Genomic DNA, 26,909 nt, shown 5'->3' with positions numbered 1-26,909 from the left:
ATTAGATTTTTGTTTGTGAAAGGTAGGGATTTCCACATTCAGATATCTATTTCTACTCAGTGGAAAGGGCATCTGTATACCTTAGAGTATATGTGGTCTTGTCCTCTAAATTATCTGACTTAGGTGCTGATCATGATAATCAGCCCCATTAATCATTATACAGTCACCTGAGTTAGCAGTGAAGGGCAACTCTATGGCACTGATGAAATTTACAATTAAAATTGGTGTACTAAAAAGTAATTTAAATTCCAGAAAGCTAAAGTTTGCTGTATATTTTAAAATAAGCTAATCTGTTAATATTTAATTAAAGTAAATCCTGGGTCTTTGTTTGGTAATACTGACATGTTTTCTATTTTGTAGATTTAGTGTGAATAAAGTGCAACAATGATATGGCAAATAACAGAAATAAAACTACAGCCCATGATGCTGGCCAATGCCTAATTTTTCTGCTCTTCTATGCCAGCTTGCACATGTACAATTACATCATACCACTATGATTTACAGCAGTAAATTTAGTATTTTATGCTACAAAATAAAGCCATTGATTTTGTGACAGCTGAGCTCAAACTTTAACAAATTCAATGGCAAGAGATATTTAAGATTTCAGTAAATTTTGATAATGTTGTTGGTACATTAGGAACAGTTTTTTCTGACTGTGTATACATTAGGAACATTTCTTTCTGACTGCATAACAATGAATTTACAGTATAAGTAATTATTGCCTTAATTATTAAAATACTGTTACAATTTCTTATAATTTGAACTTCAAGTAGCAAACTTAAAAGGACAAATTTCTTACACCTTGTTTTCACATCCTTTCTTACCTAGGTGCAGATGTTCATGCATTAAAATAGTACATTTCTCTGGCTTTCAGAGTTTATAGTACAAAAGTGCTTATATTAGAATGATTTGTTCCAGTACATTTAAATTGTTTTGAAAATTGATTTTCTAATCAGATAAATTTGTGCTTTTGTGACACTAGGCATACAATTGATAACTTTTCCTTTATTGTCTTGCCTTTGTAGACATAACGTTGTGTTAGCATTCTAATACCACAGTTAGAAAGAATTTCCCTTCTCACTTACAGTTTCGATACTCTAGTTGGTCAGATAAATTACTAATGATACTGGGCACTATCCTGTCAATAGCCCATGGAAGCAGTCTGCCAATTACGATGATAATTTTCGGTGATATGACTGATAGCTTTGTTACTTCTGGAACCACAAATAATACAGGTAAGAATATATCTGATACAAAAAGAATATTTTGAAAACAGCCAGGGATATTCAAGCATCTTGATATGAGATATTGATGTAAAAAAAAATCAACTTGCTACTTTATTATGATGCCAATTAGTAACTCTTTATGTTTGCTGCAATAGAGATATCTTACGGAATTCTTTTGTTCCTAATTCTTAGTTTTTGTAGAAAGTAGTACATTTTATTTTTATCTTTCTTTCAAATTATCTACCACAATGCGCATTCAACATATCATATTTAACTGTGGGTATGATAAATAGGAAAGGGCTGGTATTCCATCTCCTCAGCGTGAGTTCCTGTTGATTCCCTTGTATGAAATCTGACAATCATATTTCACAAAGTGAAAAAAATCAGTAAGTAGATTAAACAAAATAAAAACAAAAAAACCCAAAAATAAACAAAAATAAAATTACTTATTTTCTCTTGGAATAATTTGTTGAACAGCCTCATTTGCTAAATCAGAAGTGCAAAATTAAAAGCAAAGGAAGGCAAGTGTGTGCTGCTGGATACAAGAGGGAAAACTAGTACTGTCAGTTGGGTATCAACTCACAGTTGAACCAGATTACCCTGTCCTCAGAATTAACATGTTAGATGTTGCACTTGTGAACAGGTTTCTTGCCTGAAATATCTGATAAAACTTTATTAAACATTTTAATAAATGTCTATGGTAATACAGAAAACATTATGGATATTACTATCTACTAGCCTGCATCCTTTTTTTCTCTTACAATGCTGCCATAAGACAGAAACACAGGCACAATGCTTATATCAGAAGAAGTAATTTAATATTTACTCCTTCCCAAGTACAATAAATTGATTAGATTTTTATGATGCAAATGCAAAATGCTACAGCTGTAGCTTTCTCAAAACATTTGTCACTAAGTTCCTGCATAGGGGAGTAATATTTTAGGGTCAACACCAACATTATGGCCAATATGTTCATAATAGTTTAAGCTATCTACAGTTACTGAGTTGATGTCAGTTTCTAGGCCTGTATTTTAAATGGGTTTTGGCATTATACAAGTGCTCTATGTTTTCAGAAAGAAAAAAAAACAACCAAGCATTTAATGAATGCTAGAAAAGACCTTTTAATTTCAAGTTACATTGATGTAGTTTTGTAATCAGTGGAATTAGGACTTATATTAATATATTCATTGGTTTTGAATAGGTAGAAACCTGAAATTGTTGCACTCCTCCTTTAATTAAAATCAACTTGATTCAAAAGGAAATGTAACAATTCATTGCTGAACAGAATGCAGGAAAAATGTCGTTAAAACTTCACCTATTAAATGTATATACTATTTTCTTCCTTTCTAAGGAAACTTTTCTACAGCAAATATAACTGAATATTTTCTTGGCAAGCTGGAAGAAGATATGACAAGGTAATTATTTTCTAATGTTGGTGCATATTTCTAGTCAAGTCATTCTTCTCCCACAGATGTTTTTCGTACTTTAAATAACAAAAGCAATGTTTAACAGAATAATGTATGTAACTTAAGATTTGCACATGAGATTACTGGGGTCACTGGGAAGATTTGAACATCCCCAGCCATCCTAACAATTTCCCTGTAATCTCTTGCTCTCATCCACCTGATTCCTTTTCAGAGATGTTCTGTGTTCCAATGCCATCCGCATTTCCTTCCATCTTCCTTCTCTTCCTCTGAATTTATAAATGGTAGTTCTTATGCTAAAAAGATTATGTTGATTATCATCCATCCATTCCTTGAGCTATTGAGCTATTCACTGATAAAAAAGCAGAATTAAAATTTCCAACTAATACCTACCTTGCTGCCAAAGCATCAAGTTCAAGCAAATTATCTGAACTACAGAAAATTCAGAATTAGATTATATGCAGCCTTAAATCTAGCATTCTAGAGGTGGCAATAGTAGAAGACAATAATCAGTGGGTGCTTCTGCTACAAAGGTTCATAAAGAAAAGGGAAAATAAGCAGAAACATCAGCTTCCAATAGATGTGATTCATTAAGAGGCTTTATTAACCACTGTCCACCGACTTGGTTTATGCGGGATGTTTAAAGTTCATATACATTTTCTTGTACTACTTCAGCTTCGTATCTTCAGGTTGAAGTCTGTTCCTCATTAAATGTTGAAAAATATCAGTGACATCTCAGGAATGCAGATGTGGTCTCCAAGGCATTTGTCTTTCCTGAAGAGAAGGAGGAGATAAGGCATTTGCTATAGCATCTCATGCTGTTTTATACTGAAGTGCGCCATCATTTTTGCTAACAGTGAACTGTAAACTTAGAGATCATTTAGATTAATGTTGTTGTTCAACCCCAGCTGGCAACTAAGCACCACCCAGCCACCCACTCACTGTCCCCCAGTAGGATGAGGAATTAAAAATTGAAAGCTATACGTGAGAAAACTTGTGGATTGAGATAGAGATAGTTTAATAGGTAAAGCAAAAACCACATGTGCAAGCAAAGCAAAATAAAGAATTAATTCAGTACTTCTCAGGGGAGGCAATTGTTCAGCTATCTCTAGGAAAGCAGGGTTCCATCACATGTGCCCATAACATGGGAAGACGAACACTATCACTCCAAATGTCCCCCTCTTCCTTCTTCCACTGACTTTAATATGCTGAATGTAGTGTCATATGGTGTGGGATATACCTTTGGTCAGTTGGAGCCAGCTGTCCCATCTGTGGCCTCTCCCAACTTCTTGTGCACTCCCAGACTCCTCACTCATGGGGAAGCAGAAAGGGCCTTGACTGTGCAAGTACTGCTCAGCAATAACTAAAATAGCTCTATGTTATCAACAGTGTTTTCAGCCCAAATCCAGAACATAGACCCATACCAGCTACTATGAAGATAGGTAACTATTCTAGCCAAAACCAAAACAATGAAGTAGCTAAGTTTCTAATTAAAAAGAATCTATTTACCTCAAAAAAAGTTCTTTACCCTAAGATAAATGAGTAAGAGCTAGTTAAGAAAAGGCTGTTACTTGGAAATGAAGAGCTCTCATGTAATGAGAAGGAACTGGCAGGGAATTGGCAGTTATATTTTACGAGAGGATGTGCACACAGTTTCTTGCTCCCACAATGTATCTGTCAGTGGTGAATGCAAGTAATGCATCCGTACCTTCAGCAGAATATACTTGTGCCCGGTGATTTGAAAGCAAATTTGGAGGCAAAATTGCAGAGCGACATAATTTGTGCATGGTTGAAGTTATACAGCTTTAAAATCATCACATTTTCATTTTTACTTTTCCTACTTGAGCATAGGTATCCTGTATTTTAAAAGCAGAATGTACTAGAGTTACACAAGGTATTAATTGACCCTTATAGCATAAGGGTAGTGTGTAAATCAGTGTGTCATTTATGTCATTTAGTCTAACAATCAATCAGAACTGGTTTTGATTAATGGTTTGGGATTCTTTTAATCTCTGAACTCATCTCAACTAAAATCTACTAATAACTAATAAAATCATCTCAACTAAAATGAATGGGAATCCTCCAATTGTCCTAAATGGGCTGTTGTCCAGCAGTCACTACTGCTTAAAGAACAAAGAGTACAGGAAAACACGCAGGCTGACACAAAGAAAGTGTAAATGTAGATATAGATCTCCATCCACATCTAAATACTGAGAACTACCTGTTCTCACAACCCTAAGAGATAATTTGTTTGAAGGAGGTCTTCTATTAACATTGTGCGTGCCACCTTGTCTTTTAAACATTAACTCTGAAAGTAAAAGTATGAATAAAAATCTGCTTGAGTTTCTCTAGAAACAAATTGTTGAATGAGGAATGTTTTACTTGCTAGCAGCACAGGAATATGTTGTCTTTTCTAAAGTTTCTAGGTAGAGCCTTGAATTAGTACGTTCAATGGTTTGCAGAAGCTGTTTATACCCACCCCGTGTTTTTCTAAAAACACCTGCCAGCAGGTCAAATAATAGTAAAAACAGTTTACGAGGAGAAAGTTCTTACAAAAGTGTGTTGAAGTACAGAACTATGCAGTTGGACGTGGTTTGCCTAAACCCCAATGATTTCGCAGGAGAAAAAGAACAATTATTTTACAATGCAGTGAGCGTTTACTCTTTGTTGCATTTCAGCAGTGAATTTACAAAATATATTTCATCAGCATGGAATCTGGCAAAGATATAAATCCCCTTTGATAGAATTTGTCATGAAACAAAGTCCAAACAGAAGAATTTTTTGAAGGGAGGTAGCATCATTAAGTAATTGTCTAAAGTAATTACTACTGAGTTTTGAAGCAGTGTTCTTGGGTTTAGTTTGGTAGCTTCTGTGCAGAGTTTTAGTGGAGCAGAAGATGATCAAGGTCAATGTTCAACTAATCAACATTCAGTTAGGCATTATGCTGTTTTTATTAAACAGTTTAGATAAAGTTCATTTAAGAACGAGCATAGTTCCAAAGTCCCCGTATCAATGGCATGCTATCTTAGCTACAAAAAAGACTGGATTAAATTTTGAAAAGTTTTATCTATAAAGCCACACTCTCCTTTTACTGAGCAGAGCATTTGCGCACAGATTTCCACAATTTGCTCCTGCTCAGTTTCATGATACAGTTCAAAGAATCTGTATGCATTACTTACTGTAATATCTATTGAGGAAAGTAAAAAAATTTTTAAAGCTTATTTCTAATTATTTAATTTTCTATAGATGCGGTAGTTTTATAATCATATGTAACGTTCACCATCAATACTTAGCCATTGGTTTTGGTCATGTTTTACAAAGAGGGAATCAGTTCAATTATATTTTTCTGGTTTAAAAGTTCACCTGTAATCTATTATGATGTCAATTCTGAATCAAATAAAGTCTGATTTGATTCTGATTGAATAGTTGTCTTGATTTCAGCTGGAATACAGTCAGTTTTCTTCTCAATAGCTGCACTTTTCAGTAGCTGCAGCGTTTTAGTTTTAGAGTGAGAATAAGGTTGATAACATAATGGTTTTGGTTGTAGCTAGGCAAAGTTTATGCTTGTCTGGTATAGAATTAATTTCTTTCTTGTCAGCTGATGTTCCTCTAGATTTTGATATGAGGAGAATGCTGAAAAATACTGATGTTTATAGTTGTTGCTTGTGAAATCCAGGACTTTTATCAGTTTCTCATGTTGTAAATGTAAGTAGGTGTATTAAGCTGGGAGAAGCAGAACCAGGACAGCTGACCCAAACTGTGCCTGGGTGTGTTTATATCAAAAAGATCCTATGTGCATATCTGATCCGCTATGTCACTTAGCTAAGATTTCAAAATTTCATCATGTGTATCCTCAATTCACTCACCTTCCATCTGGGTATTTGCACCGAAGTTCAAATCTGTGGTTTTGGGAAGCAGACTCAGGCACTGGATTTTATAAAATAAATAATTTAACAGTGTAGTACATCAGCATAGTCAACTCCACAGAGAGAGGGCTGACACAAAGAAATCCTCAGGTAATTATACCCTTAAAGACTATTTACTCATCCCAGACTTGATGACTCCATCCAGTAGTAGTATTTAGGTCTGGGATCTTCCTGTTCCTCGTTAGATTCCTTTGCTGTCTTTCAGACAGGTTGTTATCTTGTCTTAGTTGCAGCTGTTGGTGGTGGTTTGTATCCTTGAAGCCTCAGTATCTTCCGGTTTTTTTTTACTCTGGAGGCCCTGTTTTGACTAAGGTGGTTACACATGTTGGAAAAGTTTTAATTGGTAATTTACAGCTTACAGGCTAGTTCTCACAAGCAAGTCTGCCTACTAATGCTAAGAAAGCTAAGCAAACAGTATACTATATCACACAATATTATAACTCTAAATGTTTCATTCTATTTATAATATCACTTATTTAGGCTAAACAAATCATCCTTTCTAAAGAGGAGAGTTGCCTGGTGTGCACTCCAGCTACTGTCCAGGGAGGATTTCAGTGGGGCTCACTAGTGATCTGTCATTGATCAAAGGTCTCATTGCTTTGAGGAGCACCCTTGAGAGCTGTACTGGCAGCCGCACTGCCCAGCAGGGAGAACTTAAAGAAGGAACACTTATGCTGTCATATTTATTGGATAAAAGTTGTTCGCTTACAGTCAAATTACATACAATAGGAGAGGTGTGCATGAGACTCCTTATATCCATACCTTATTGGTGTTCACTGTGTTGCTGTTCTTCTTGGATGTTATGGGAGACAGTATAAAAATCTTGCTGAAGTCAAAGTAGACAACATCCACTGCTCTCCCCTCGTCTACCCAGTCAGTCATGACATCGTAGAAGGCTATTGAATTGGTCAAGCATGATTCCCCTTTGGAGAATCCATGTGGAACACTCCCAATAAACTAATTTTTCTCCAGATTCTTGGAGTTAACATCTAGAATGAGCTGTTCCATCACATTTCCAGGGATGGAGGTGAGGCTGACTGGCCTGTAGTTACCCAGATCCTCCTTCTTTCCCTTTTTGAAGGTTGGAGTGACATTAACTTTTCTCCAGTTCTCAGGCACCTCTCCTGTTCCCCATGATTTTTCAAAGATAAGCAATAACATTTGACAGCTGTCTTGACACTCATGGTTACATCCCATCAGGGCCCATGGATTTGTGAGTGTCTAGTTTGCCTAAATGATTTGTAACCAGATCCTCCTTGACCGAGGTACAATCTTTCTTTTTCCAGACTTCTATTTCCTCCAAAGTCTGGGATACCCTCAGGCCAGTCTTAGAAGTAAAGAATGAAGCAGAGCATGCATTCAGTAGCTCCACCATTCAGTAGCTCCACCTTCTCTATATCCTCCATCATCAGGGCACCAACATCATTCAGAAGCAGGCTCACATTTTCCCTAGTCATCCTCTTGCTACTGATGTACTTGAAGAAGCCTTTCTTGTTGTCCTTGACATCCCTTGCCAGATTTAATTGCAAGTGGGTCTTAGCCTTCCTCCTTGCATCTCTGCATACTCTGACAGTGTTTTTATACTCCTCCCAGATGGCCAGTCCCTTTTTCCACATTCTGTAACTTTATTTCTTCCATTTGACATTTTCCAGGAGCTCCTTGCTCATTCATGCTAGTCTTCTGCCTCCTTCACTTGATTTCTTACTTACAGGGATGCACTGATCTTAAGCTCAGAGGAAGAACAGCTTGAATATTGACCAACTCTCTTGAGCCCCACTACATTCCAGACCCCTAACCAATGGGATTCCTCCAAGTATATCTTTGAAGAGCCTTCCTGAATTCCAAGGTTGTAATGACACTCATTGCCTTCATTTTTGCACATAAGATCCTGAACTCTACCATCTCATAGTCACTGCAGCCAAGGCTGCCCTCAACTTTCACATCCTAAACCAGATCTTCTTCTTTGTTTATTAATACAAGGTCCAGCAACACAGCTCTTCCCATTGGCTCCTTCACCACCTGTTTCAGAAAGTTATCATCTGTGCTCGGCGGGAATCTCTTGGACTGTGCATGCCTAACTGTGTTGCCTTTCCAGCAAATACCCAGGTGGCTGAAGTTCCCTATGAGGACCAGGGCCTGTGATCATGAGGCTACCTCCAGCTGTCTGTAGAAGGTCTTATCAACCTCCGGTTCCTGATCAAGTGTCTGTAGTAAACACAACAGAGTCACCCATGTTAGCCTGCCCCTCCATTCTTCCTATAAGCTCTCAACTCATTCTTCATTCACCCCAGACAGAACTCAATACATTCCAGTTGCTCCCTCATCTAAAGAGCAACTCCACCACCTTGCCTTGCTGGCCTGTGTTTTCTAAAAAGCACGTAGCTATCCATGACAGCATTCCAGTCATGCGAGCTATCACACCATGTCCCTGTAATTGCAATTAGATCATAGCCCTGCGGCTGCACACAGGTTTCTAGTTCTTTCTGATTATTTCGTGTGCTGCATGCCTTGGTGTACAGGTATATTAGAGATGTAATTGTGCATGCAGGTTTCCCTGGAAGCCCACAAGAGGATCCACCATAGTTGTGCATACCCCTGAGATAGTTGACCATCTGCTTCTTGTCATGAGAGGAAGCTAAGGAACATTTGCTGCTGCTCTGGTTGGCCTGGTTTATTCCCCAGTTGGATGTGAAGGCATAAGCTTCACCATTTGGGACCCCACACCCCAAATCCTTCAGTTTAAAGCCTACCTCACCAAGTTGGCCAGCCTACTGCCAAAGGTTCCCTTGCCTCTCCTAGACAGGTGGATTCCATCCCTTCCTAACAGCTTATTGGTATCAAAGAATGTTCCGTTGTCATAGAACCCAAACCCCTCGTGATGGCACCAGCCACATAGCCAGGAGTTGATATTATGGGCTTTCCTTTTGCATTTCATTTTCCTAAGCATTGGATGCTTTCCTGTTTTGATTCTTCTGCCTGGATTGGGAGGAGGTGATAGAGTGGCTGCCTATAGTTTAGCTGATGACTAAGGGCTAAACTGGGACAATAGTTTAAAACTACGTCTCAAATTCAGTTCCAACCTGAGAAATATAGAGGTCTGCACACTTGATGGCATAGAGCTGAACGAATCTAAAAGGAAAATATCAGTTATGAATAAAATCGAGAGCAAAAGATTTTTTTTCATCTAATGACATTTGCTTGCAACAGATTTATATATAGTAATGTTGTATTCTCACATCGAGATGTGTGCATATATATTCTTACATACACAGGCACATTGTATGATGTAAGTTCATGTGTGAATATAGGTATATATGATTAGGTCTGTCTATACATGTTAAAACAAAAATGTTATGAAGTTTTGAAAGTTATATATTTAAGAGAAAAGGATATTCTATCTAAACCGGTTCTAAAATAATCTTACAAGAAAATATTTACTATAGTGGCAAAAAGAAAAGTTTCATTTAGATCATTTAGTTTATTATTAAATGCTACTCACAGAAAACTTGGGAAATTTTACAGCGAAGTATAAACTCCAGTATAAACATGTAAACTCTAATTCAGGTCAGAAAGAGAGGAAGTGAGCGTCAAGCTAAATACAGACTAGTTAATTAAAACTAATTTCAGAGAATCTTGCATGTTTGTTTTTTCTTTCAGATATGCATATTACTATTCTGCAATAGCAGCTGGTGTTCTTCTTGCTGCTTATATCCAAACTTCATTTTGGACCCTATCAGCAGGCCGGCAAGTAAAAAAAATTAGAGAAAAATTTTTTCATGCAATTATGAGACAGGACATTGGATGGTTTGATGTAAATGATGTGGGAGAACTTAACACCCGTCTTATAGAGTAAGTATACTATACCTTTCTAGATATATTTTATCTTATTAAGCATGTATAAATTACAATTTTTTTCATTTTTTAAATGTCATTATTTCATTGTAAAATAAAATTGCTCTGTGAAATGAAATGGAATTATTTCATTGTGAAATTAAGTTTTCAGGTTTTCTCACGGCGAGTCTCAGAGACTGAATGACTTCTGGTACTAGACTGTGACAGAGATATTAGAAAAGTATTTTGATAAGTGCCCCTGATCTCTGAGGATAACTAAAGCGCAGTCTGTGATATTACCCCCACAAAGAGAAAAAACAGTTAATTTCTATGCACACTGGGGACTGAACAAAGTGCTGACTGACCCAGAGGTGTGAACAGCTTTAATGGCATGACAAGCTTTTCCCTTCTCTTTGCCTGCATGAAAGGCTTTATCTTTTCTTTCTAGGTAACCCAAAGCTTCCAAACAGATCAAATACTTGGAATTAAGAAAGTGAGAGTAACTTTGTACTGTAGGCAGAGTTTCAACATTTCCAGACAAAACCAGGTTTATAGGACTGCGTTTTCACAAGAAATATGAAATTTTCTCTGACCATACTATATAGTGCTCTATCTTGAAGCAAAGTGTTGTTTGGTGGTAACTGAATAGTAAAGATTGTCCTCTACACAGATCCCCATGTAACAAAATGGAAAATCTTTCTTGTGCTTTCTACATTTTGCTTCCTGTCTGGATGTAATTTGTTTTTCAGTGATGTCTCCAAGATTAATGAAGGAATAGGTGACAAAATTGGATTGCTTTTTCAATCACTAACAACATTTATAGCAGGATTTGCTGTTGGTCTAGTAAGAGGATGGAAATTAACCCTTGTAATACTAGCAGTCAGTCCTCTCCTGGGACTTTCAGCAGCTCTCTGGGCAAAGGTAGGTTAACATACATTCAGTGTCAGGTATAATACTAATGAAAAATAATATATAAATCTACATTCTCTAGTTCTTACTGTTAGAATGCATTGCTTAGAATAATTATAGCTTTAGACAACACCTAGGTACATAAGCTCTTAGACAAATTGTGTCAGTACCTCCAAGCAGTTTAAATATTATAATTCCAGTAGATTGGACAAACTTGTTTGATTTGATGTTGTTTCTGCAAATATGACATCTATAACTGTTAAACTTCTTCCACATAAGTACTTGTTCTGTTGAAAGGAATAATTGCAACTCCCGAAACGTAAGTGAATAAATTAGACCTAGCCTTGGTCTCAGACATAGAGTTTCTTTTCAGAGTTGTTGAAAGCTTTGGTGAGAAACTATAGACAGACTTAGATGTGAGCAGTACTGATTTAACATGGTTTGAAGTAGCTTATATTTGTAGTTTGGAGGCTTGCTGAGTTTTACAGTATTTTATTTCCCTCACATTTAAAAGATTATATAAGCCTTCTCTGTCTTGAGTGAGCATATTGTGGAAGAGGTACGAGTAAAGAATCGTACATTACATGTGTCTACTCATGGACTGTGGCAAATTAATGTAAGCTATAGAGCCCTCTGGCTAAGGTAGCCAGAGACGAGAGTGAGCTGAGGAGATCTGCCTGAGGAGAACCACACTAGCTCAGTATGAGTACTCATCTAATTTCTTGCAGTGGATGAAAGCAGAGTGGAAAACACAGCCCTTAACTGTTGAGAATGGATAGTGTTGAATTATTTGGTTCATTTAATAATGTGCTTAAGGATTTTTACATTGAACATTCTGCATTGATGCATATATATAATCAAAAGGCTTCATACTGAAAGAACGAAACTGTTACAAATGCCATTATGAAGTGCTTGAGCTCATTCTATTTTTCTTAAAGTCAAAATATTTGATCCTGTATTAGGTTCTCTCTGCTTTCACTGACAAAGAGCAAGCTGCATATGCAAAAGCAGGTGCCGTTGCAGAGGAAGTTCTGGCAGCAGTCCGTACAGTGATAGCTTTTGGAGGACAGGAAAAAGAAATCAGAAGGTAAGAACAACATTTGCTTTCATCAGCTGATATTAAAGTACTTGCTTCAGATATTTTGAAATGTTCTTGTATCTTTGCTGTTAGAAGTCTGTCAAAAAAAGTAAGTCTTGTGCTTCCTGCATTTTTAGGTAAGGTGAAATTGACTGTTAAAGGCTGTTATGTTTCTCTACATGTTGGAAGAGGATTAGTTATTTTTCTATAAAAATATGTACTATGTTGATACATTGCCAGTAGAGAGTGTACAAACTCCTTTGAACATCACAGTGAGAGCTTTAGATAAAAAAAAGGCTCTGCCATGAGAAGAGATCTTGGCATCTTTGGTAATCTGATTACTTAGTAGTTGTTCTGAAGGAACTAATAAACAGTATCTATTTCCACTGTACTGTAAAACATCATTCTTGCGGTATATTTTAAACTTTTATCTTAAGCTAACAACTATGATCTCAAAACCTGTCATGACTAGTTCACGATCAAAGTTCACTGACCTGTATTTTATTTAAGGATCTTGAATGCCAGTCCCTGAACTGCAATGCCCTCCTTTTTTTTTTTTTTTTTGTATACAGATTGAGTCATGTTTGCCTTTTTAGGAGTTACCTTAAAGCCCCTGTGTCTGACTACCAGGCTTACTGTTGTGCGGTCTTAGGGTTATATGTCTTATGTATATTTTATGTATGTTCTCTTACTTTGTGAGTGTTCTTTTTCAAATTAAACCATAGAGTTTTTGGTGCTGTGGGCCACGGTATAAATCTGAACCTATTTTGATATTCTATCTTTCTTCTAGATACCATAAAAATTTAGAAGATGCTAAAAGAATTGGAATAAAAAAGTCTATTACATCAAATATTTCTATGGGTGCTGCTTTTTTGCTGATATATGCATCATATGCATTGGCCTTCTGGTATGGAACTACCTTGATCTTAAATGATGATTACACGATTGGCAATGTTCTTACAGTAAGTACTAATGGGTAAATTCCCATTATTAGTGAGAAATACTAAAGAAAATACATTAAAGTGATATTGGGAACTTATTTGAGTATAATAAGAATTATGCACTAAAATCATCAAAATAGCATCCTTTCTTCTTAACTAAAAGATTTGCACCAAAATGTGTGCATGTTGTTTCTATTTAGATACTTGCAGATTTCTAACTAAAGAAAGAAAACCATAATGCATAGGTCGTAACTTAAACGGTTTTGTTGATGTGGCAACCTTTCTAATTTTGTATGAGATATCGAGGAAATATGGTAAGAAGAATAACTTTGTTAAACATGATGAAATGTAGATTCTTATTTATATGTATTTTCAACTACTGATTTTAGTTTATTTATGAATCACACAGGCTTGTGAAAAATAACTCTGATATGTTTCATTTGGTCTTTTGAGCCTGCCTGTTTCTTTTTAAAGGCAGGCTGCCACACAGAACATCTCAGTGGGGTTCATGTGCTTGCGTGTAATTTTTGATTTTTGAAGTACTTGCAATTTCTCTTGTCTAGGTTGCAGTTCATTGGAATGGTGTTCTTATCACATGAACAGCAGGGTGTTGCCTTATTAGGCATCACATAGGTGAATGATCACTCTCAGAGAAAAGATGTGCGAGATGGACCTTTGCTCTGATATACTATGGCAGTTATTATGGTTTCTATTTGAACAGCATGTTTTTATTACTTTTGTTTGGATATTAGCTGAAAGCAGTAAACGATGCTTCTCTGAGGAAAAAAATGTATTTTTTCTTTCTCTGTTTTTTTCTTGTTTGCTTGCACTCACTCTCTTTCATTCTAGCAGAGGGATTAGTTACTTTGTGGTGAAGAAGTTGGATTTTATACTATTCCACAGTCACTTTGGAAGCAGAAATGTAGTGCTTTACATGTCTTTGTTCTTTGGAATGCATGCAATATACTTTCTAGTCTTTGGAATTCTTTTGTCAAGGAATGAATTAGTACAATAAATCCTGAGATGTCAAGTGTAATTATACATCTTCTTGGCATAGATTTTGCAGGTCTCACTCACTTTTTCACTTCTTAACAATATGTTTGCAACATTCACTTTCTGCAGGAACTCAGTTCTCGGAAGAATTTTCAAAAGCCTTTTTCTTATTGCTACTCTCTGCTTAAGAGGGGCTCTCTCATTTTTTCATTGATTCTAGATTCTTAGACTTCCATTAACAGGCATGGAGCCTCCTGACCCAAAGACATCTAATGTAAATAAATAAATAAATGTAATTCTTTGCTTAAATAAAAATTTTGTATATGTCACTGTAAACATCTCTTTCAGGTCTTTTTTTCTGTATTGATTGGAGCTTTCAGTATTGGACAAACTGCTCCAAGCATAGAGGCGTTTGCTAGTGCAAGAGGAGCTGCCTATGCAGTCTTTAATATCATAGATAATGTGAGTATCTTTGCCCTCTTTCACTTCAGGACTGAGAGACCTTTTAAAAAGACTTAGAGTACAGGCACCGTTTATGGATATGAAATTAGTAATAGATAACAATGTGTAAAATACGCAGAAATAAAAACATAAAAACGGATGGAATGTGTAATTATTAAGTCCTCTTTGACTTCTAGAGTCATCAGTTCTTGCTTCAAAGGTAAAAGTACTGGATCTCTGAATCACGTGGTGTTGGAGGTGTCCTCTAGTGTTTTTATCATGAACGACACATCCATGTTGCTATATAGACATGTGATTACAGCCAACGTCAGTGTATAAGTGTATCTTTCAAGATATCAGTGTCACCACCAGCACTGTGAACACTGGCAAATCAATAAGGACAACCTAGTAACCTGGATATGTATTTCAATTGCCAAGAGTCTGAAACAAGGGAAACTGTGAACTTATTAGCTAATGAAGCTCTATGAAATGCAATTACATGTTTTGGGTTATTGTTAAGACTTGCTTCAAGTTCTAGTCCCACCCTGCACTGGAAAAAAAAAGTGATAATTAAAAACTATTATTATTACTATTATTATTATTATTAAGATATTTTTAATAATAATAATTAAGATAAATATGTTTCTACTTAATGATCAGTGGAATGGTTCTTTCTCCCACAAAATATTTCAGGACAAACACAAAGCTATTTTAAACACATACACAACACAACACAAACACAACACAAACACAACAGCTCATTAGAGGTCATGTGTTCAGGTTAATCATCAGGCAGTGAATTGAATCTCAAATTGTGGCTGGCTATGGGTACAGCCTTAAAGACAGTGTACTAAATTCACACAAAAGCTTAAATGGAGAAATTGTAATAGCATTCTTGTGTGAGCAGATCATCAATGTAGTAGTGAGGCAAAAAAAGCATACAATTTACATGTTTCAGCAATCTCACCTAAATTACACCTAAATTACATTTACTGTGTCTGCAGAATAATGGTTTATTTGAGGACTTCTTTATGAAAAAAAAGGGGAAATAAGGTTTTAATTATTCTATTTTACTTTGCACAGGAGCCTCAAATTGACAGTTTTTCAGAGACAGGTCACAAACCTGACCACATTAAAGGGAACCTGGAATTCGAGAATGTTTATTTCAATTATCCATCTAGACCAGATATTGAGGTATTGTAAATGAAACTTTCTACATATTACAGTTACACATGTGGATAATTTGTTAGGAAAAAGTGGTATAAAAGAATTTGGTTTTGAAAATACAACCATTCCAAATTCATTCTCTAATTTATATAAAACTACTTTGCCATCACATTGATTTTAGTTAGAATTATGTACACCTTCACTAAACGTGTTAAGTTTTCTGAATAATTTTTCTGTGTGCAGGTATAGTCAGTATGGCTATGCAATAAAACTTAAACATTTATTGGTATCAGAATCTTAATCTATACATCTAACCCAAGTGTTTTTGTATGGTAATAATAATGAGTGGGTTTCCAAAGTACCTTTGATGCAGCTCTGTTAAGACTGTATCTCAACCAGTTAAAGAAAGCAGATAAAGCAAGGACTTGTTATCTATGGATCAGAGATCAGAATCTGTATTTTCTCTGTCTAGATAGAGGAAAAGTTAGCTTTTTAAAGCACTATTGTAAATCCAAAATCTTAATGCAGTGGAGGTGGAAGATGTTTGAAGGATTTCTGAAAATGTTTTCACAAAGATTGTCCTTGCACTATGTAACTTTTTCCTTTCCTACTTTGAAGGAAAGTCATGGATATGGGTAAAAGGATCTTTTTTAATTTCGCTAGGCACAAAGGAAATATACAAAGCTTTCTTTTAAGCCATTTTTACTCATAAATACACTGAATATTTAATCTTTTCATTCTATCAAGAAAGACAATAAAGTGACTATGCTTGATTTTTCTTTATAGAGAAATGTAAAGTAAAAGACAACTATCAATCTCAGTGCATTAGTTTATAAATTTATAGAGGTATGATATGAATAGAGATTTCTCCCTCATGGTTTCAGAGATAATAATCGTAGGAAGTTAAGGCTGCACCAAACATTTAGCAATTACATCCTAAATTATAATAAAGAGAAAAATGAGGAGGTCGGATAACTCAGAGTAGTTCATTTATGCCTAAATTTAATCTACCAGACTTTTCAAGTTAACGCCCCAAAAGGATTAAGTGTAGCAAATTAACAGACAGGCAGGATGAAGGCTGCACGTTACTTCCTCTCTCACATGACTGACTAATTTATTCTCCTTACTCTGTCTTCTCTGTTTGCTTTAAGTTGCTAGAAAAAGCTTAAATTGATTTAATTAGGGATTTTGTTTTTATATAAAAATGTTCTAATCAGTAGTCCATCGAAATCAGTGGTAATCTACAGCTTTTAGTCAACTTCTATTTGCTACCTTATTTAAGTTAGATTTGTTTGAGCTGTTTTATAGAAGATCTATAAGATCTAGAGACTAAATGATCGATAGTGTTATGACTAGAAGATTAAATAAGGCTGCTTCATAAATTTTCAGTTGTTATTACTTAAGTTGGTCTCCCTGTTTTGATCTAAAAAAATATCATGACAAAATGAGGCATACTAAAAGTTATGATTTGTCTGATTCTTGTTCCTAAAGAGTGAGACAGATATATTGATCTTTAAAGTACACAAATGTTGGTACTTAGGATGAAAAGGTATCAGTAGGGCTGAGGGCAGAAATTTAGGAAGAAAGAAACAGTAACAAGCACACAGAGCTGCAAGGTATTGATAAGTACATTGGGAGAGTATTGGAATATATTGGTGCACAGCTATATATCCGGAAAAATGCACTTAGTTCTGATGCTGACACTCAGCCTAGTCCTCCAGAAGGTTAATTACTGAAAAAATATGCTTTTCTCCATTTCAATATACATTTCCAGTCACAAAGGTTGTACAAAGTAGTATGGGCTCTATGGACTCCTATACATGATTTGTCTGTGTAAAGCAGAAAAAAACCCCACTTTATTCCTTTTTGCCTATTGTTGCATCTTCTTCCTACTTAAATGAGCTGGATAAGCTGAAAGTTGGGGAAAATGTAGTATACGTGACACAGACATGCTGTGTGTCTGTTCTACAGCTGCACTACGCAGCACAACACAGTTTGTATTCTTGAATATTAAATGATAAAGCAATTGCATGGCACCAAAAAGCTACATTTACCTCATGTAAGAGCCCCAGGGAAGGCAAAACTTTCATCTTTTATGGTTGTGAAATGCTACATTTTATGCTGACTAGTATTGAAAGGTTATATATTGTGCAAAGAAATGTCACTGTTGTCAATAAACCCCACCAGCAATTCCAAATAGAAGTGGAAAACCTAAGGGTACTTCAAGGCTGCTAAAATTACTTTCCCTCCAAAACAATGTAGGGTATATTCTGTCGCATTGAAGTTTGACTTTTATTGTACAATAGTTTCCCTATAGTTTGCATGGTGAATTAAAGAAAAAAGTGAGGCAACATAATACAGAAGTATTATATCATATCGTTTCAATATGGTATTTTAGTTATGGCTAGTAATCATATTATTGTTATTTTGTCATATGAACTTGTTCATGATATGAGTAATTCTGAAGTGTGTTGTATAATACATTTATATTGGGCCAAATGCGATGTAGTCAAGCTGAAGTAGTTACTTACTTCAAATTTAAGCTTACATGTTTATAGATTTGATTTTGTAGCAGATTTTGCTATAAATATGAAGAATATTTTATTGTTGACTTTAGAGTTTCTTAAAACACTGCACTGAAGTTTTTACATACCTTTCCTATACGCACAGATACTGAAGGGCTTGAATCTCAAGATTAATTGTGGCCAGACAGTGGCCCTGGTTGGTGGCAGTGGCTGTGGGAAAAGTACAACTGTTCAGCTTATCCAGAGATTTTATGATCCCAAGGAAGGCACGGTAAGATACCTCAAGTGACATGACTGCTCTGTGTATAACCGTTGTTGGAAGTATAGTTCTGGCCTCACTGCCCATGTTCCAATGCCATAGCAAAGTCTCCCCTAAAAAGGCATGTGCCAGCATAGGGAGAGAGGTTCCTTGATCAAAACCCTTAGTAAACAGTTTTTCTCTGCATCCTTTTGTTTAGGTTACCATTGATGGGCAGGATATTAAGACCCTAAATGTAAGATATCTGCGGGAAATTATTGGTGTGGTGAATCAGGAGCCCGTGCTCTTTGCTACTACCATTGCAGAAAACATTCGTTATGGCCGTGAGGATGTCACCATGGAAGAGATTGAAAAAGCTACCAAGGAAGCGAATGCTTATGACTTCATCATGAAGCTACCCAATGTAAGCAAACTAGCTACTCTGCAGAAATCATTTCTCCTAAACCATCTTGTGACAAATAGCTCCTTAGAAGGGATTACTGTAAACAGAGAGAGTTACCCCTAGAGCTGTAAATAAACAGAGCTATACAGAGCTTCCTCATAACTTTTGAGAATAAAGTTAATTTTAAATCTTTAGATCATGACTTGGTGAGCATTTGAAGAACTGTTAGAATTCAAGGGACTCAAATGATTAGGCAAGTACCTCCATCAAGTAGGTGTTTATCCTGTAGTGCTTTAGAGGGAAGGAGAAGGTGCTGTCAAGGTTAATAACACTGACGTACCTTTGCTTTACACTGCTGTTTATAGTGAAAGGACTGTGTTACTCAGTTTTGGAGATGTGTGTGGTTGTCTTGTAGAAGTTTGAAACTGTGGTTGGAGAAAGAGGGGCACAGCTGAGCGGAGGTCAGAAGCAACGAATAGCAATTGCCCGAGCTCTAGTTCGCAATCCTAAAATTCTTCTGCTGGATGAGGCAACGTCAGCTTTGGATACTGAGAGTGAATCAATTGTGCAGGCAGCACTGGACAAGGTCAGTTGTATTCTAAAATGAAGCAGGTAAGCAGGAGCCTAATATTTACCTTTTCCCTGTCTTATTTTGAAAGAGTTGCAAAGAATAGAGAGAGACTCTTGAAACACAGAAGGTAAACTTGTATTTGGGAAGTATTCTCTGTACTGAGAATTTTTGAGAACCTGCAGATATTACAGAGAGGATTCTTGTTTGAGCTGAGAAGATGGAATTACATTTTCTGCATTATTAAGTTTAAATCAATATTTTCTCGGTGTAAATACCATCCCCTGCAATTATCTATCTTGCAGACGTGCATATTGTTGTCAGTCACCTACTTAATTAACTTTTATTGAAGCCTAACGGATAAGGTAAGCGCTATCAGCATGTCCTAAGTGATCAATGACTTGGCAGGAAACACTCCAAAGGAAACGTTCACTTCAGTTAATATGAATGCTTCTTGGTGCTTGCTTTGTTCTCAGCGTAGAGTTGTCTCACTAAGGGACAGCTGATCCCCAGTGCAACTCAGTAGTCTTGATGAATATAGAGCTGTATCCCCAAATGATATTCTGAATTGACACAGTCAGATTCTGCTGGAACACTGTAATGCTTCCTGCTGCTGTTAGATAAATAAAGACAGTTTGAGGAGAGTTCTTAATGGAAATACATTTAATAGAGAAGGTATTTGCCCAGATTTTTTGATCACACAATCTTATAAATTTGGTTCCTCATAAACACTTGCAGGAGACCTAGGAAATCATATAATCATAGAATGGTTTATATTGGAAAGGACGTTTAAGGATCACCGAGTCAAAACCCTCTGCCATGAACAGGGATGTCCTTCATTAGACCAGGTGGCTCAAAGTCCTGTCCATCCTGACATCCAGTGGTGGAAAATCCGCAAACTCTCTGGGCAACCTCTCCCAGTAAAATGTCTCTCTCCACCTATCCTACAGACCCCGTAGGGCCACCACACTGTCTCACTAGAGCCTTTGCTACTCCAGGCTGAACAACCCCAGCTCTCTCAGTCTGTCCTTAGCAGAGGTGTTCCATCCTTCTGAGCATTTTTGTGGTTCTCCTCTGTATGCACTCCAACATGTCCATGTCTTTCCTTCCACTGGGGACTCCAGAGCTGGATGCAGTACTCTAGGTGGGGTGTCATCAGAGCAGAGGGGCAGGATCACCTCTCTTGACCTACTTGTCATGCTTCTTTTGACACACTCCAGGATACAATTGACTTTTGGGGCTGCAAATGTACATTGTTGGCTCATATCTAGCTTTTAATCTAACAGTATTTTCAAGTCCTTCTCTGCGGGGCTGCTCTTAATCCCTTCATCCTCCAGTCTATTTTGTTGTTGAGGATTCCCCTGACCCAGGTGCAGGCCCTTGGGCTTGTCGAACTTTATGAGGTTCACATGTGCCTATTCCTTGGGCCGGTCAAAGTCCCTCTGGATACCATTTCTTCCCTCAAGCAAATTAACCTCACCACACATCTTGGTGCCATCTGCAAACTTACTGAGTGTGCACTAAACCAGATTTAATTAGTTCTATGATGAAGATAGTAAGTAGCATAAGTCCCAGTATGGACCTTTGAGGTGCATCTCTGAAGATAAACTCTATCCAGGTTCCAACAAAATTCCACTGTTTGGGTTCACTACTTTTATTATTTAAGCTAAACGTTGCTTGATCATTTTCATACAGCCTAATAATTAAACCAGCAAGCTGTGACATTTAATACATTATGCATGATAGGCTTATAAGTATCCAAAGATAGGTAGTCAGATGAAATGTATTTCACATGTAATTGTATAGAATTTTATTTTCGGTGAAGCTTCTTAAATCACCAATGACTTTGAGTTTAAAACTGCAATTTTTTTAAATATTGGTGTGAAATATTTCCCAGTGTTTCTGAGTGTAAACTATCCTTCACAGATTTTAAGGTTTAAATGAAAAGCTATGGGCTTAAATATAAACTCATTTAATACTTTTAAAATGTTAAAGTTTGTAACATTGTAACATTCTAAAATTTCAAATATTGAGAGCTTAATTTAGATACTTGTGATCAAAATTTGATGGTTTTATGTGCTGCAGTGAAAGATTGTCTCTAGTACTAATTTTCAAGCTAAAGATGAAATTTCTGTATTAAGGTACTAATTGAAATCTCTTTTAAATTTTTTTTTTTGGAAGTTATATTGTTCTGTGAACCATTTTAGTGTTTACCTTAGGTCTGCTAATATGAAGATGAACAATCTCTGAATATACTTAATAATACTCATATTAAATATTGTTATTTGTAGGCCAGGGAAGGACGCACCACGGTTATAGTAGCTCATCGACTATCAACAGTCCGAAATGCAGATCTTATAGCTGTGTTCAAAGATGGAGTTATCACAGAACAAGGGAATCATTTTAAATTGCTTGAGAGAAAGGGAATCTACTACAAACTTGTTAACATGCAGGTACTTTTTTCTTTCTAGCATTTGCTCTTTTGTATTCCATGCTCAGAGTTATTGTATGCTATCAGGAATATGGGAAAATCTGCACCACATTTCGTTAACAGAAAAAAAAAAGTACTTTGAAAGCAGAGCGGTAGTTTGAAAGAGTAGGACACTAGTTTTGATACCAGCCCCGTTTAAACCCAGGATAGTACACTTATAATCTTCTAGGGATTTAAACTTAAAAGATTGCTAATATTTTCCTTTTTTGCAGTTAATGTAGAGCATCTGACTACAGAAGTTTGCTATTTCATTGCTTGTTCTTAGACTATGATAAAAGGTAAAATACAGTAGATGATAGTAGAGGAACAGAGCATGCACACTTTAAGCTGTTTAATTATAATCCTTCATACTGAATTTATTTCTAAAGAAAAAAATGTGGAGGAATAGGAGAAAAATAAAAATAACACAGCTATGCTGACTGAAAAAATATGTACACTTTTAAAGTATGTAGAGAGAAACATAGAGATTGGAAAATGATATAAATGTAAAAATGTGTTAGTTATTAAGTAAAAAAAAAAATACTTTGGTCCATGTCCGATGTGACGTGCTGTAGCTGAGCTTCACTATAGCCTTCTGTGTCACCGGTGTTTTCCTGCATAACCACCGCACCCATTAAAGAAACTGAAACTGCTATGTCAACGTGTTAGACTGGAAAGAATAAACTAGGTCAATTAAAACATTTCTTCATAGAACAGCTGTGAGAATGCATTTGGCCACCTTAGATTCAAAGTACTTTTGCATTCAAGCAAATGGGATAATGAGAAAAATTAAGAAACACAAAGTGGAAAGTTAATAAAAAATAATGGAAAATGACAAAAAATGGAAAGAAAACCAAAAAGTTCCTTTTATTAGTAGTTCAAAAAGCAGTAAGAAATAAAAAATTTCTGGGAAAAAAGAAATAATATTTTAAGGCAACTTTGAGTCAGGTTATTATTAAATACCTCAGTGGAGGGTAGACATTTATTTATTCTGTCAAAGAGCCTGGCAAAACTACCACTAAAAGTAGGACTCTTTTCCAGATTTTTCATATTTTTCAGTCAAAATCTCTTTGTGATATGTTCCATCCTGAACTTCCTTATTGTATCTAAAGTTAAAAGTTCTTAAGTGTTCTGCTCTAAGAAGGGTAAATTTTTTTTTGTTTCCTGATTAAACAGTGTATCCACTGAGAACTCATTCAAAAAGATTCCAAAGTGAGTGCAAATTGTTTACACTCAATTTAAATCTCTGATAGAAGTTTATTCATAAAAAAAGAGAAGCTACTTCCATTCCCCTCCCCTCCACTCAGTATTTTCTTCAGAAATGGGATACTCGCGTATTAATGAAATTATGAAGACAGAGCTCTGCTCACGTAGAAAAGAGATATTTGTGTCTGCTTTATGGCATTATGTATTGTTTTCCCCATATTTCTTTCCACTGAAACAAAGTTACTTTTACTTTGATTACCTCATACTTTTGAAAGTTCAAAGTAATACATGCATAATTAATCTTAGCATCATGTTCTTCCCTCTTTTAGGCAATAGAAGCTGAAGCTCCATCATCAGAAGAAGATGAGAATGCACTTAGTGTCAAAAAAAGTGGATTTGAACCAGAATTTGAAGAGTCCTTAACAAGAGGATTGAACAGACGATCAACTCGACGAAGTATGAGAAAGCCAGGAGCACAGATTGATGATTCTGATGAGAAAACCAGTTCACCTGTAAGTATATTTGCAGAGCTGTTAGTAAACCTTAATGTTTTTCAATAAATTGTGTTAAAATTAAATTAATTCCTCTGGAGAGGTACAAAAAGAAGGAGACATTTGATAAGGGTGAAAGAAACATGAGAATTTTCTAATCCTAAATAGCCTTTTACAGCTGATGTTCGTAAGGTTTTTGTTATTCTCACCATAAATTATTATAACAATAAAACACGACTTTAAAAAACTATAACAAGGGTCAGTTTGTTCTTGAAAATAAATTTGCTATAAAACAAATATACTTACATATATTTGCATACCATACTAACATAGTCAATACAGGATAAATATTAATTTTTGGATCAGAAACAGAATTTTTGGCCCCACATACTATTCTTACAACAAACCTTAAAAAAGCCCATACAAGAAATATAATTTTGTTTGTATTTGCATCAAATACATTGCTGTTAGAAATTGCTTAATGAACAATTACTTGCATTAATCTAGTAATGGATTACACTTAACAATATCCCCAGAGGGAATACTTCAGTCACCACTGACCAATACCATGACTACTGATCAATGAAAATTATTTAGATAAATTAAAATATGATAAGAATTGTAGGTATATTCTCACAGCTTGCTCTTCCTTGTATTAAAATAGCAAAAGGAAATGTACAATTAGTTAATTATTCATTATATTAAAAAATATATATATTGACTTCACCCTGAGTAGATTCCGGGAGTAGGAAGCCAACTATTAAACAGTCTTTTTCATCATATTTCTCCAAATGCATACATGTTTGTCCTAATAGAATTCCCATTTTTTAAGGATGAAGAACTACCTCCAGCTTCATTTCTGAAAATTATGAAGTTGAACAAACCCGAATGGGTATACTTTGTATTTGGAACTTTATGTGCAACTATCAATGGAGCTTTACAACCTGCATTTGCAATCATATTTTCAGAAATTATAGGGGTAAGTTAGAATAAGTTATGCAAAAAAAAAAAAAAAAGCCGACAAAATTTATTTCTAACATAACCAGGTCTTAAACGATCACTGCATAATGAAGTTGAGGGGTGGATGAAGTACTATTACAAAAATACAAAGAATTAAATGAGATTTACAAAATCCGAAAGTTTTAATACAACCTGAAATTTGCTTGTTATACGTGACATATGCTCAAATTTTATACAAATGCAAATGACTACTAAACATAGTTATTGAGAAATATGAGAGTATTTTAGATTATTAGTTGATTTAAACAAAACCCCTATTTTTTTAAATATCTTATAGACTTTTTCAGAAACCGACAAAAGTGTTTTAAGACAAAAGGGTGACTTATATTCACTGCTGTTTTTGGTACTTGGGATCATATACTTTTTTACATTCTTTATGCAGGTATGTCTTATTATTTTACCTTTATTATAATTGCTCGTCATATTTTAAAAAACAGATCTGAAATATACTAAAAATTTGTATCTTCTTAATACATGTCTCCAAGTTAAACCAGAAATCACAATCATACTTCTAGATGTGTCTTGTGCTGAACTGAATCTTTTTTGACCTAGACCTTCTCATATGTTATAGATCTCCCAACCTATTCTAGCCTCTTAACTTCAAAACTTCCTCACTTCTTCAGCAAACACTGTATTGCTGTGGTCTACATTTTTTTTTTTTTTGAGAAATATTATTTGAATGTCTGTACTGTGAACCTACTAGAATTTATGAATATTAAACCAGTTTTTACATTTGCTGTGAGCAATCAGGACTGTAGTATTTTGTACTTTGACTACTTTGTATATTGTAGAGACAATATATCTAAAATATTTCTTGAATAAACACAAAAGACGTAATAATATGCTAAGGATTGTACTTTTTCTCAAATAGGGTTTCACATTTGGCAAAGCTGGTGAAATTCTTACAATGAGGCTTCGATTCATGGCATTTAAAGCAATGCTTAGACAGGTAAAGAGAGTAAATATTTTGATTTCCAGGGTTTTAATAATAATTAATTGTAAAGACATAATATTCTCCCATATTATGACTTGTCTATAGAAAAGATTCATTAAATAAGTCTAGAAACCAATTTGGTTATTTACATGTGGTTAAGCAGAGTATCCTTGGAGGCAGGGTCTTAAATCAATAAAAGTACAAGAGCTTTTTCTGTACTCCTTGCAAGCAGTTAGATTTACAGCCAAGTTACTATAGCCTGACAAACTGATATTCATGAGCAGTATCCCATTATTATTTGCCTGTTTTGCTTCCTTGGTGCCCTTTCTCCCTTAAAGAAATGCAATGCAATTAAGCTTACATTGTAATTCTTACTTCAAATGTCTGATTTAACAGAAATGGGGGTTTTTAAATTTCTTGAAGGTCTCTTTCAAACAGTTCCCAAATCTGTTATTGTTCTTTGTTAATACAGTAGTGAGATTGTATACTTAAATCTAATGCCATTTTCAGAGATTTATAATAGAAATATTTCATAGTGGTTTTAAGTTATTCATGTAGTTATCTAAAGGGACCTTAACCTAATATGATTTCAGGATCAGTGTTTTAGATTTTCAAATATACAATACAATATTTCTGGGGGTTTATGTCTTGCACTTAAAGCTACATATAGACACAGAGTTTGAGTCATGTGAACATGAGGTTTTGCAATGCAAACAGAAAGGTTTTGTAGTCTTAAAAACTATGATTTATAAATCAGCCTTACTGAGGACCTAATGAAAGAGCAATCTTACAATTGAGTCTTGAGGTCACAAATGCCTGTGCTACATCAGCAAGTCTTCATTCAATGCATATTACACATAAAAGTTTAATCAGGTATTTGGTCGCATGTTGAATAAAACTTAAACTATGTACCTGACATCAACAATTGACTTTGATTAGATAAACCAGTTTGGTTTGGGCTCTTTTTTGTCCAAAGAAGCCTCATCAGTCTGGGGATAAACAAAGTAATAAATCAGGTGTTTTCAGCTTGGAATGTTTTACACTTAATTCATTCCCAAACAATATTGCATTTGTGCAGGAGTATGACCAAAGAGTCAGTTCCTCCAAGGAGATTCAGA

General features: G+C 35.4%; 1 protein-coding gene across 6 annotated transcripts in view; it reads left to right on the top strand.

Annotated features, from left to right (window-relative positions):
- Positions 1-26,909, top strand: part of LOC138721955 (ATP-dependent translocase ABCB1-like) — a 52,516-nt gene that overhangs the window by 13,618 nt on the left and 11,989 nt on the right. For all 6 annotated transcript variants that reach the window (XM_069859584.1, XM_069859581.1, XM_069859582.1 and 3 more), the window contains 16 exons: positions 1,088-1,235; positions 2,578-2,641; positions 10,234-10,425; positions 11,157-11,328; positions 12,279-12,403; positions 13,185-13,356; positions 14,677-14,790; positions 15,853-15,963; positions 18,607-18,732; positions 18,920-19,123; positions 19,518-19,688; positions 21,962-22,123; positions 23,676-23,858; positions 24,670-24,816; positions 25,135-25,239; positions 25,729-25,806. In XM_069859584.1, coding sequence (XP_069715685.1) covers positions 1,088-1,235; positions 2,578-2,641; positions 10,234-10,425; positions 11,157-11,328; positions 12,279-12,403; positions 13,185-13,356; positions 14,677-14,790; positions 15,853-15,963; positions 18,607-18,732; positions 18,920-19,123; positions 19,518-19,688; positions 21,962-22,123; positions 23,676-23,858; positions 24,670-24,816; positions 25,135-25,239; positions 25,729-25,806 — 2,274 coding nt within the window. The remainder of the gene's footprint in view (positions 1-1,087; positions 1,236-2,577; positions 2,642-10,233; positions 10,426-11,156; positions 11,329-12,278; positions 12,404-13,184; positions 13,357-14,676; positions 14,791-15,852; positions 15,964-18,606; positions 18,733-18,919; positions 19,124-19,517; positions 19,689-21,961; positions 22,124-23,675; positions 23,859-24,669; positions 24,817-25,134; positions 25,240-25,728; positions 25,807-26,909) is intronic.

The sequence above is a fragment of the Phaenicophaeus curvirostris genome, chromosome 6 (assembly GCF_032191515.1).
Source record: "Phaenicophaeus curvirostris isolate KB17595 chromosome 6, BPBGC_Pcur_1.0, whole genome shotgun sequence".
NCBI classification, from domain to species: Eukaryota; Metazoa; Chordata; class Aves; order Cuculiformes; family Cuculidae; genus Phaenicophaeus; species Phaenicophaeus curvirostris.
This window is presented reverse-complemented; position numbering and strand designations above follow the sequence as displayed.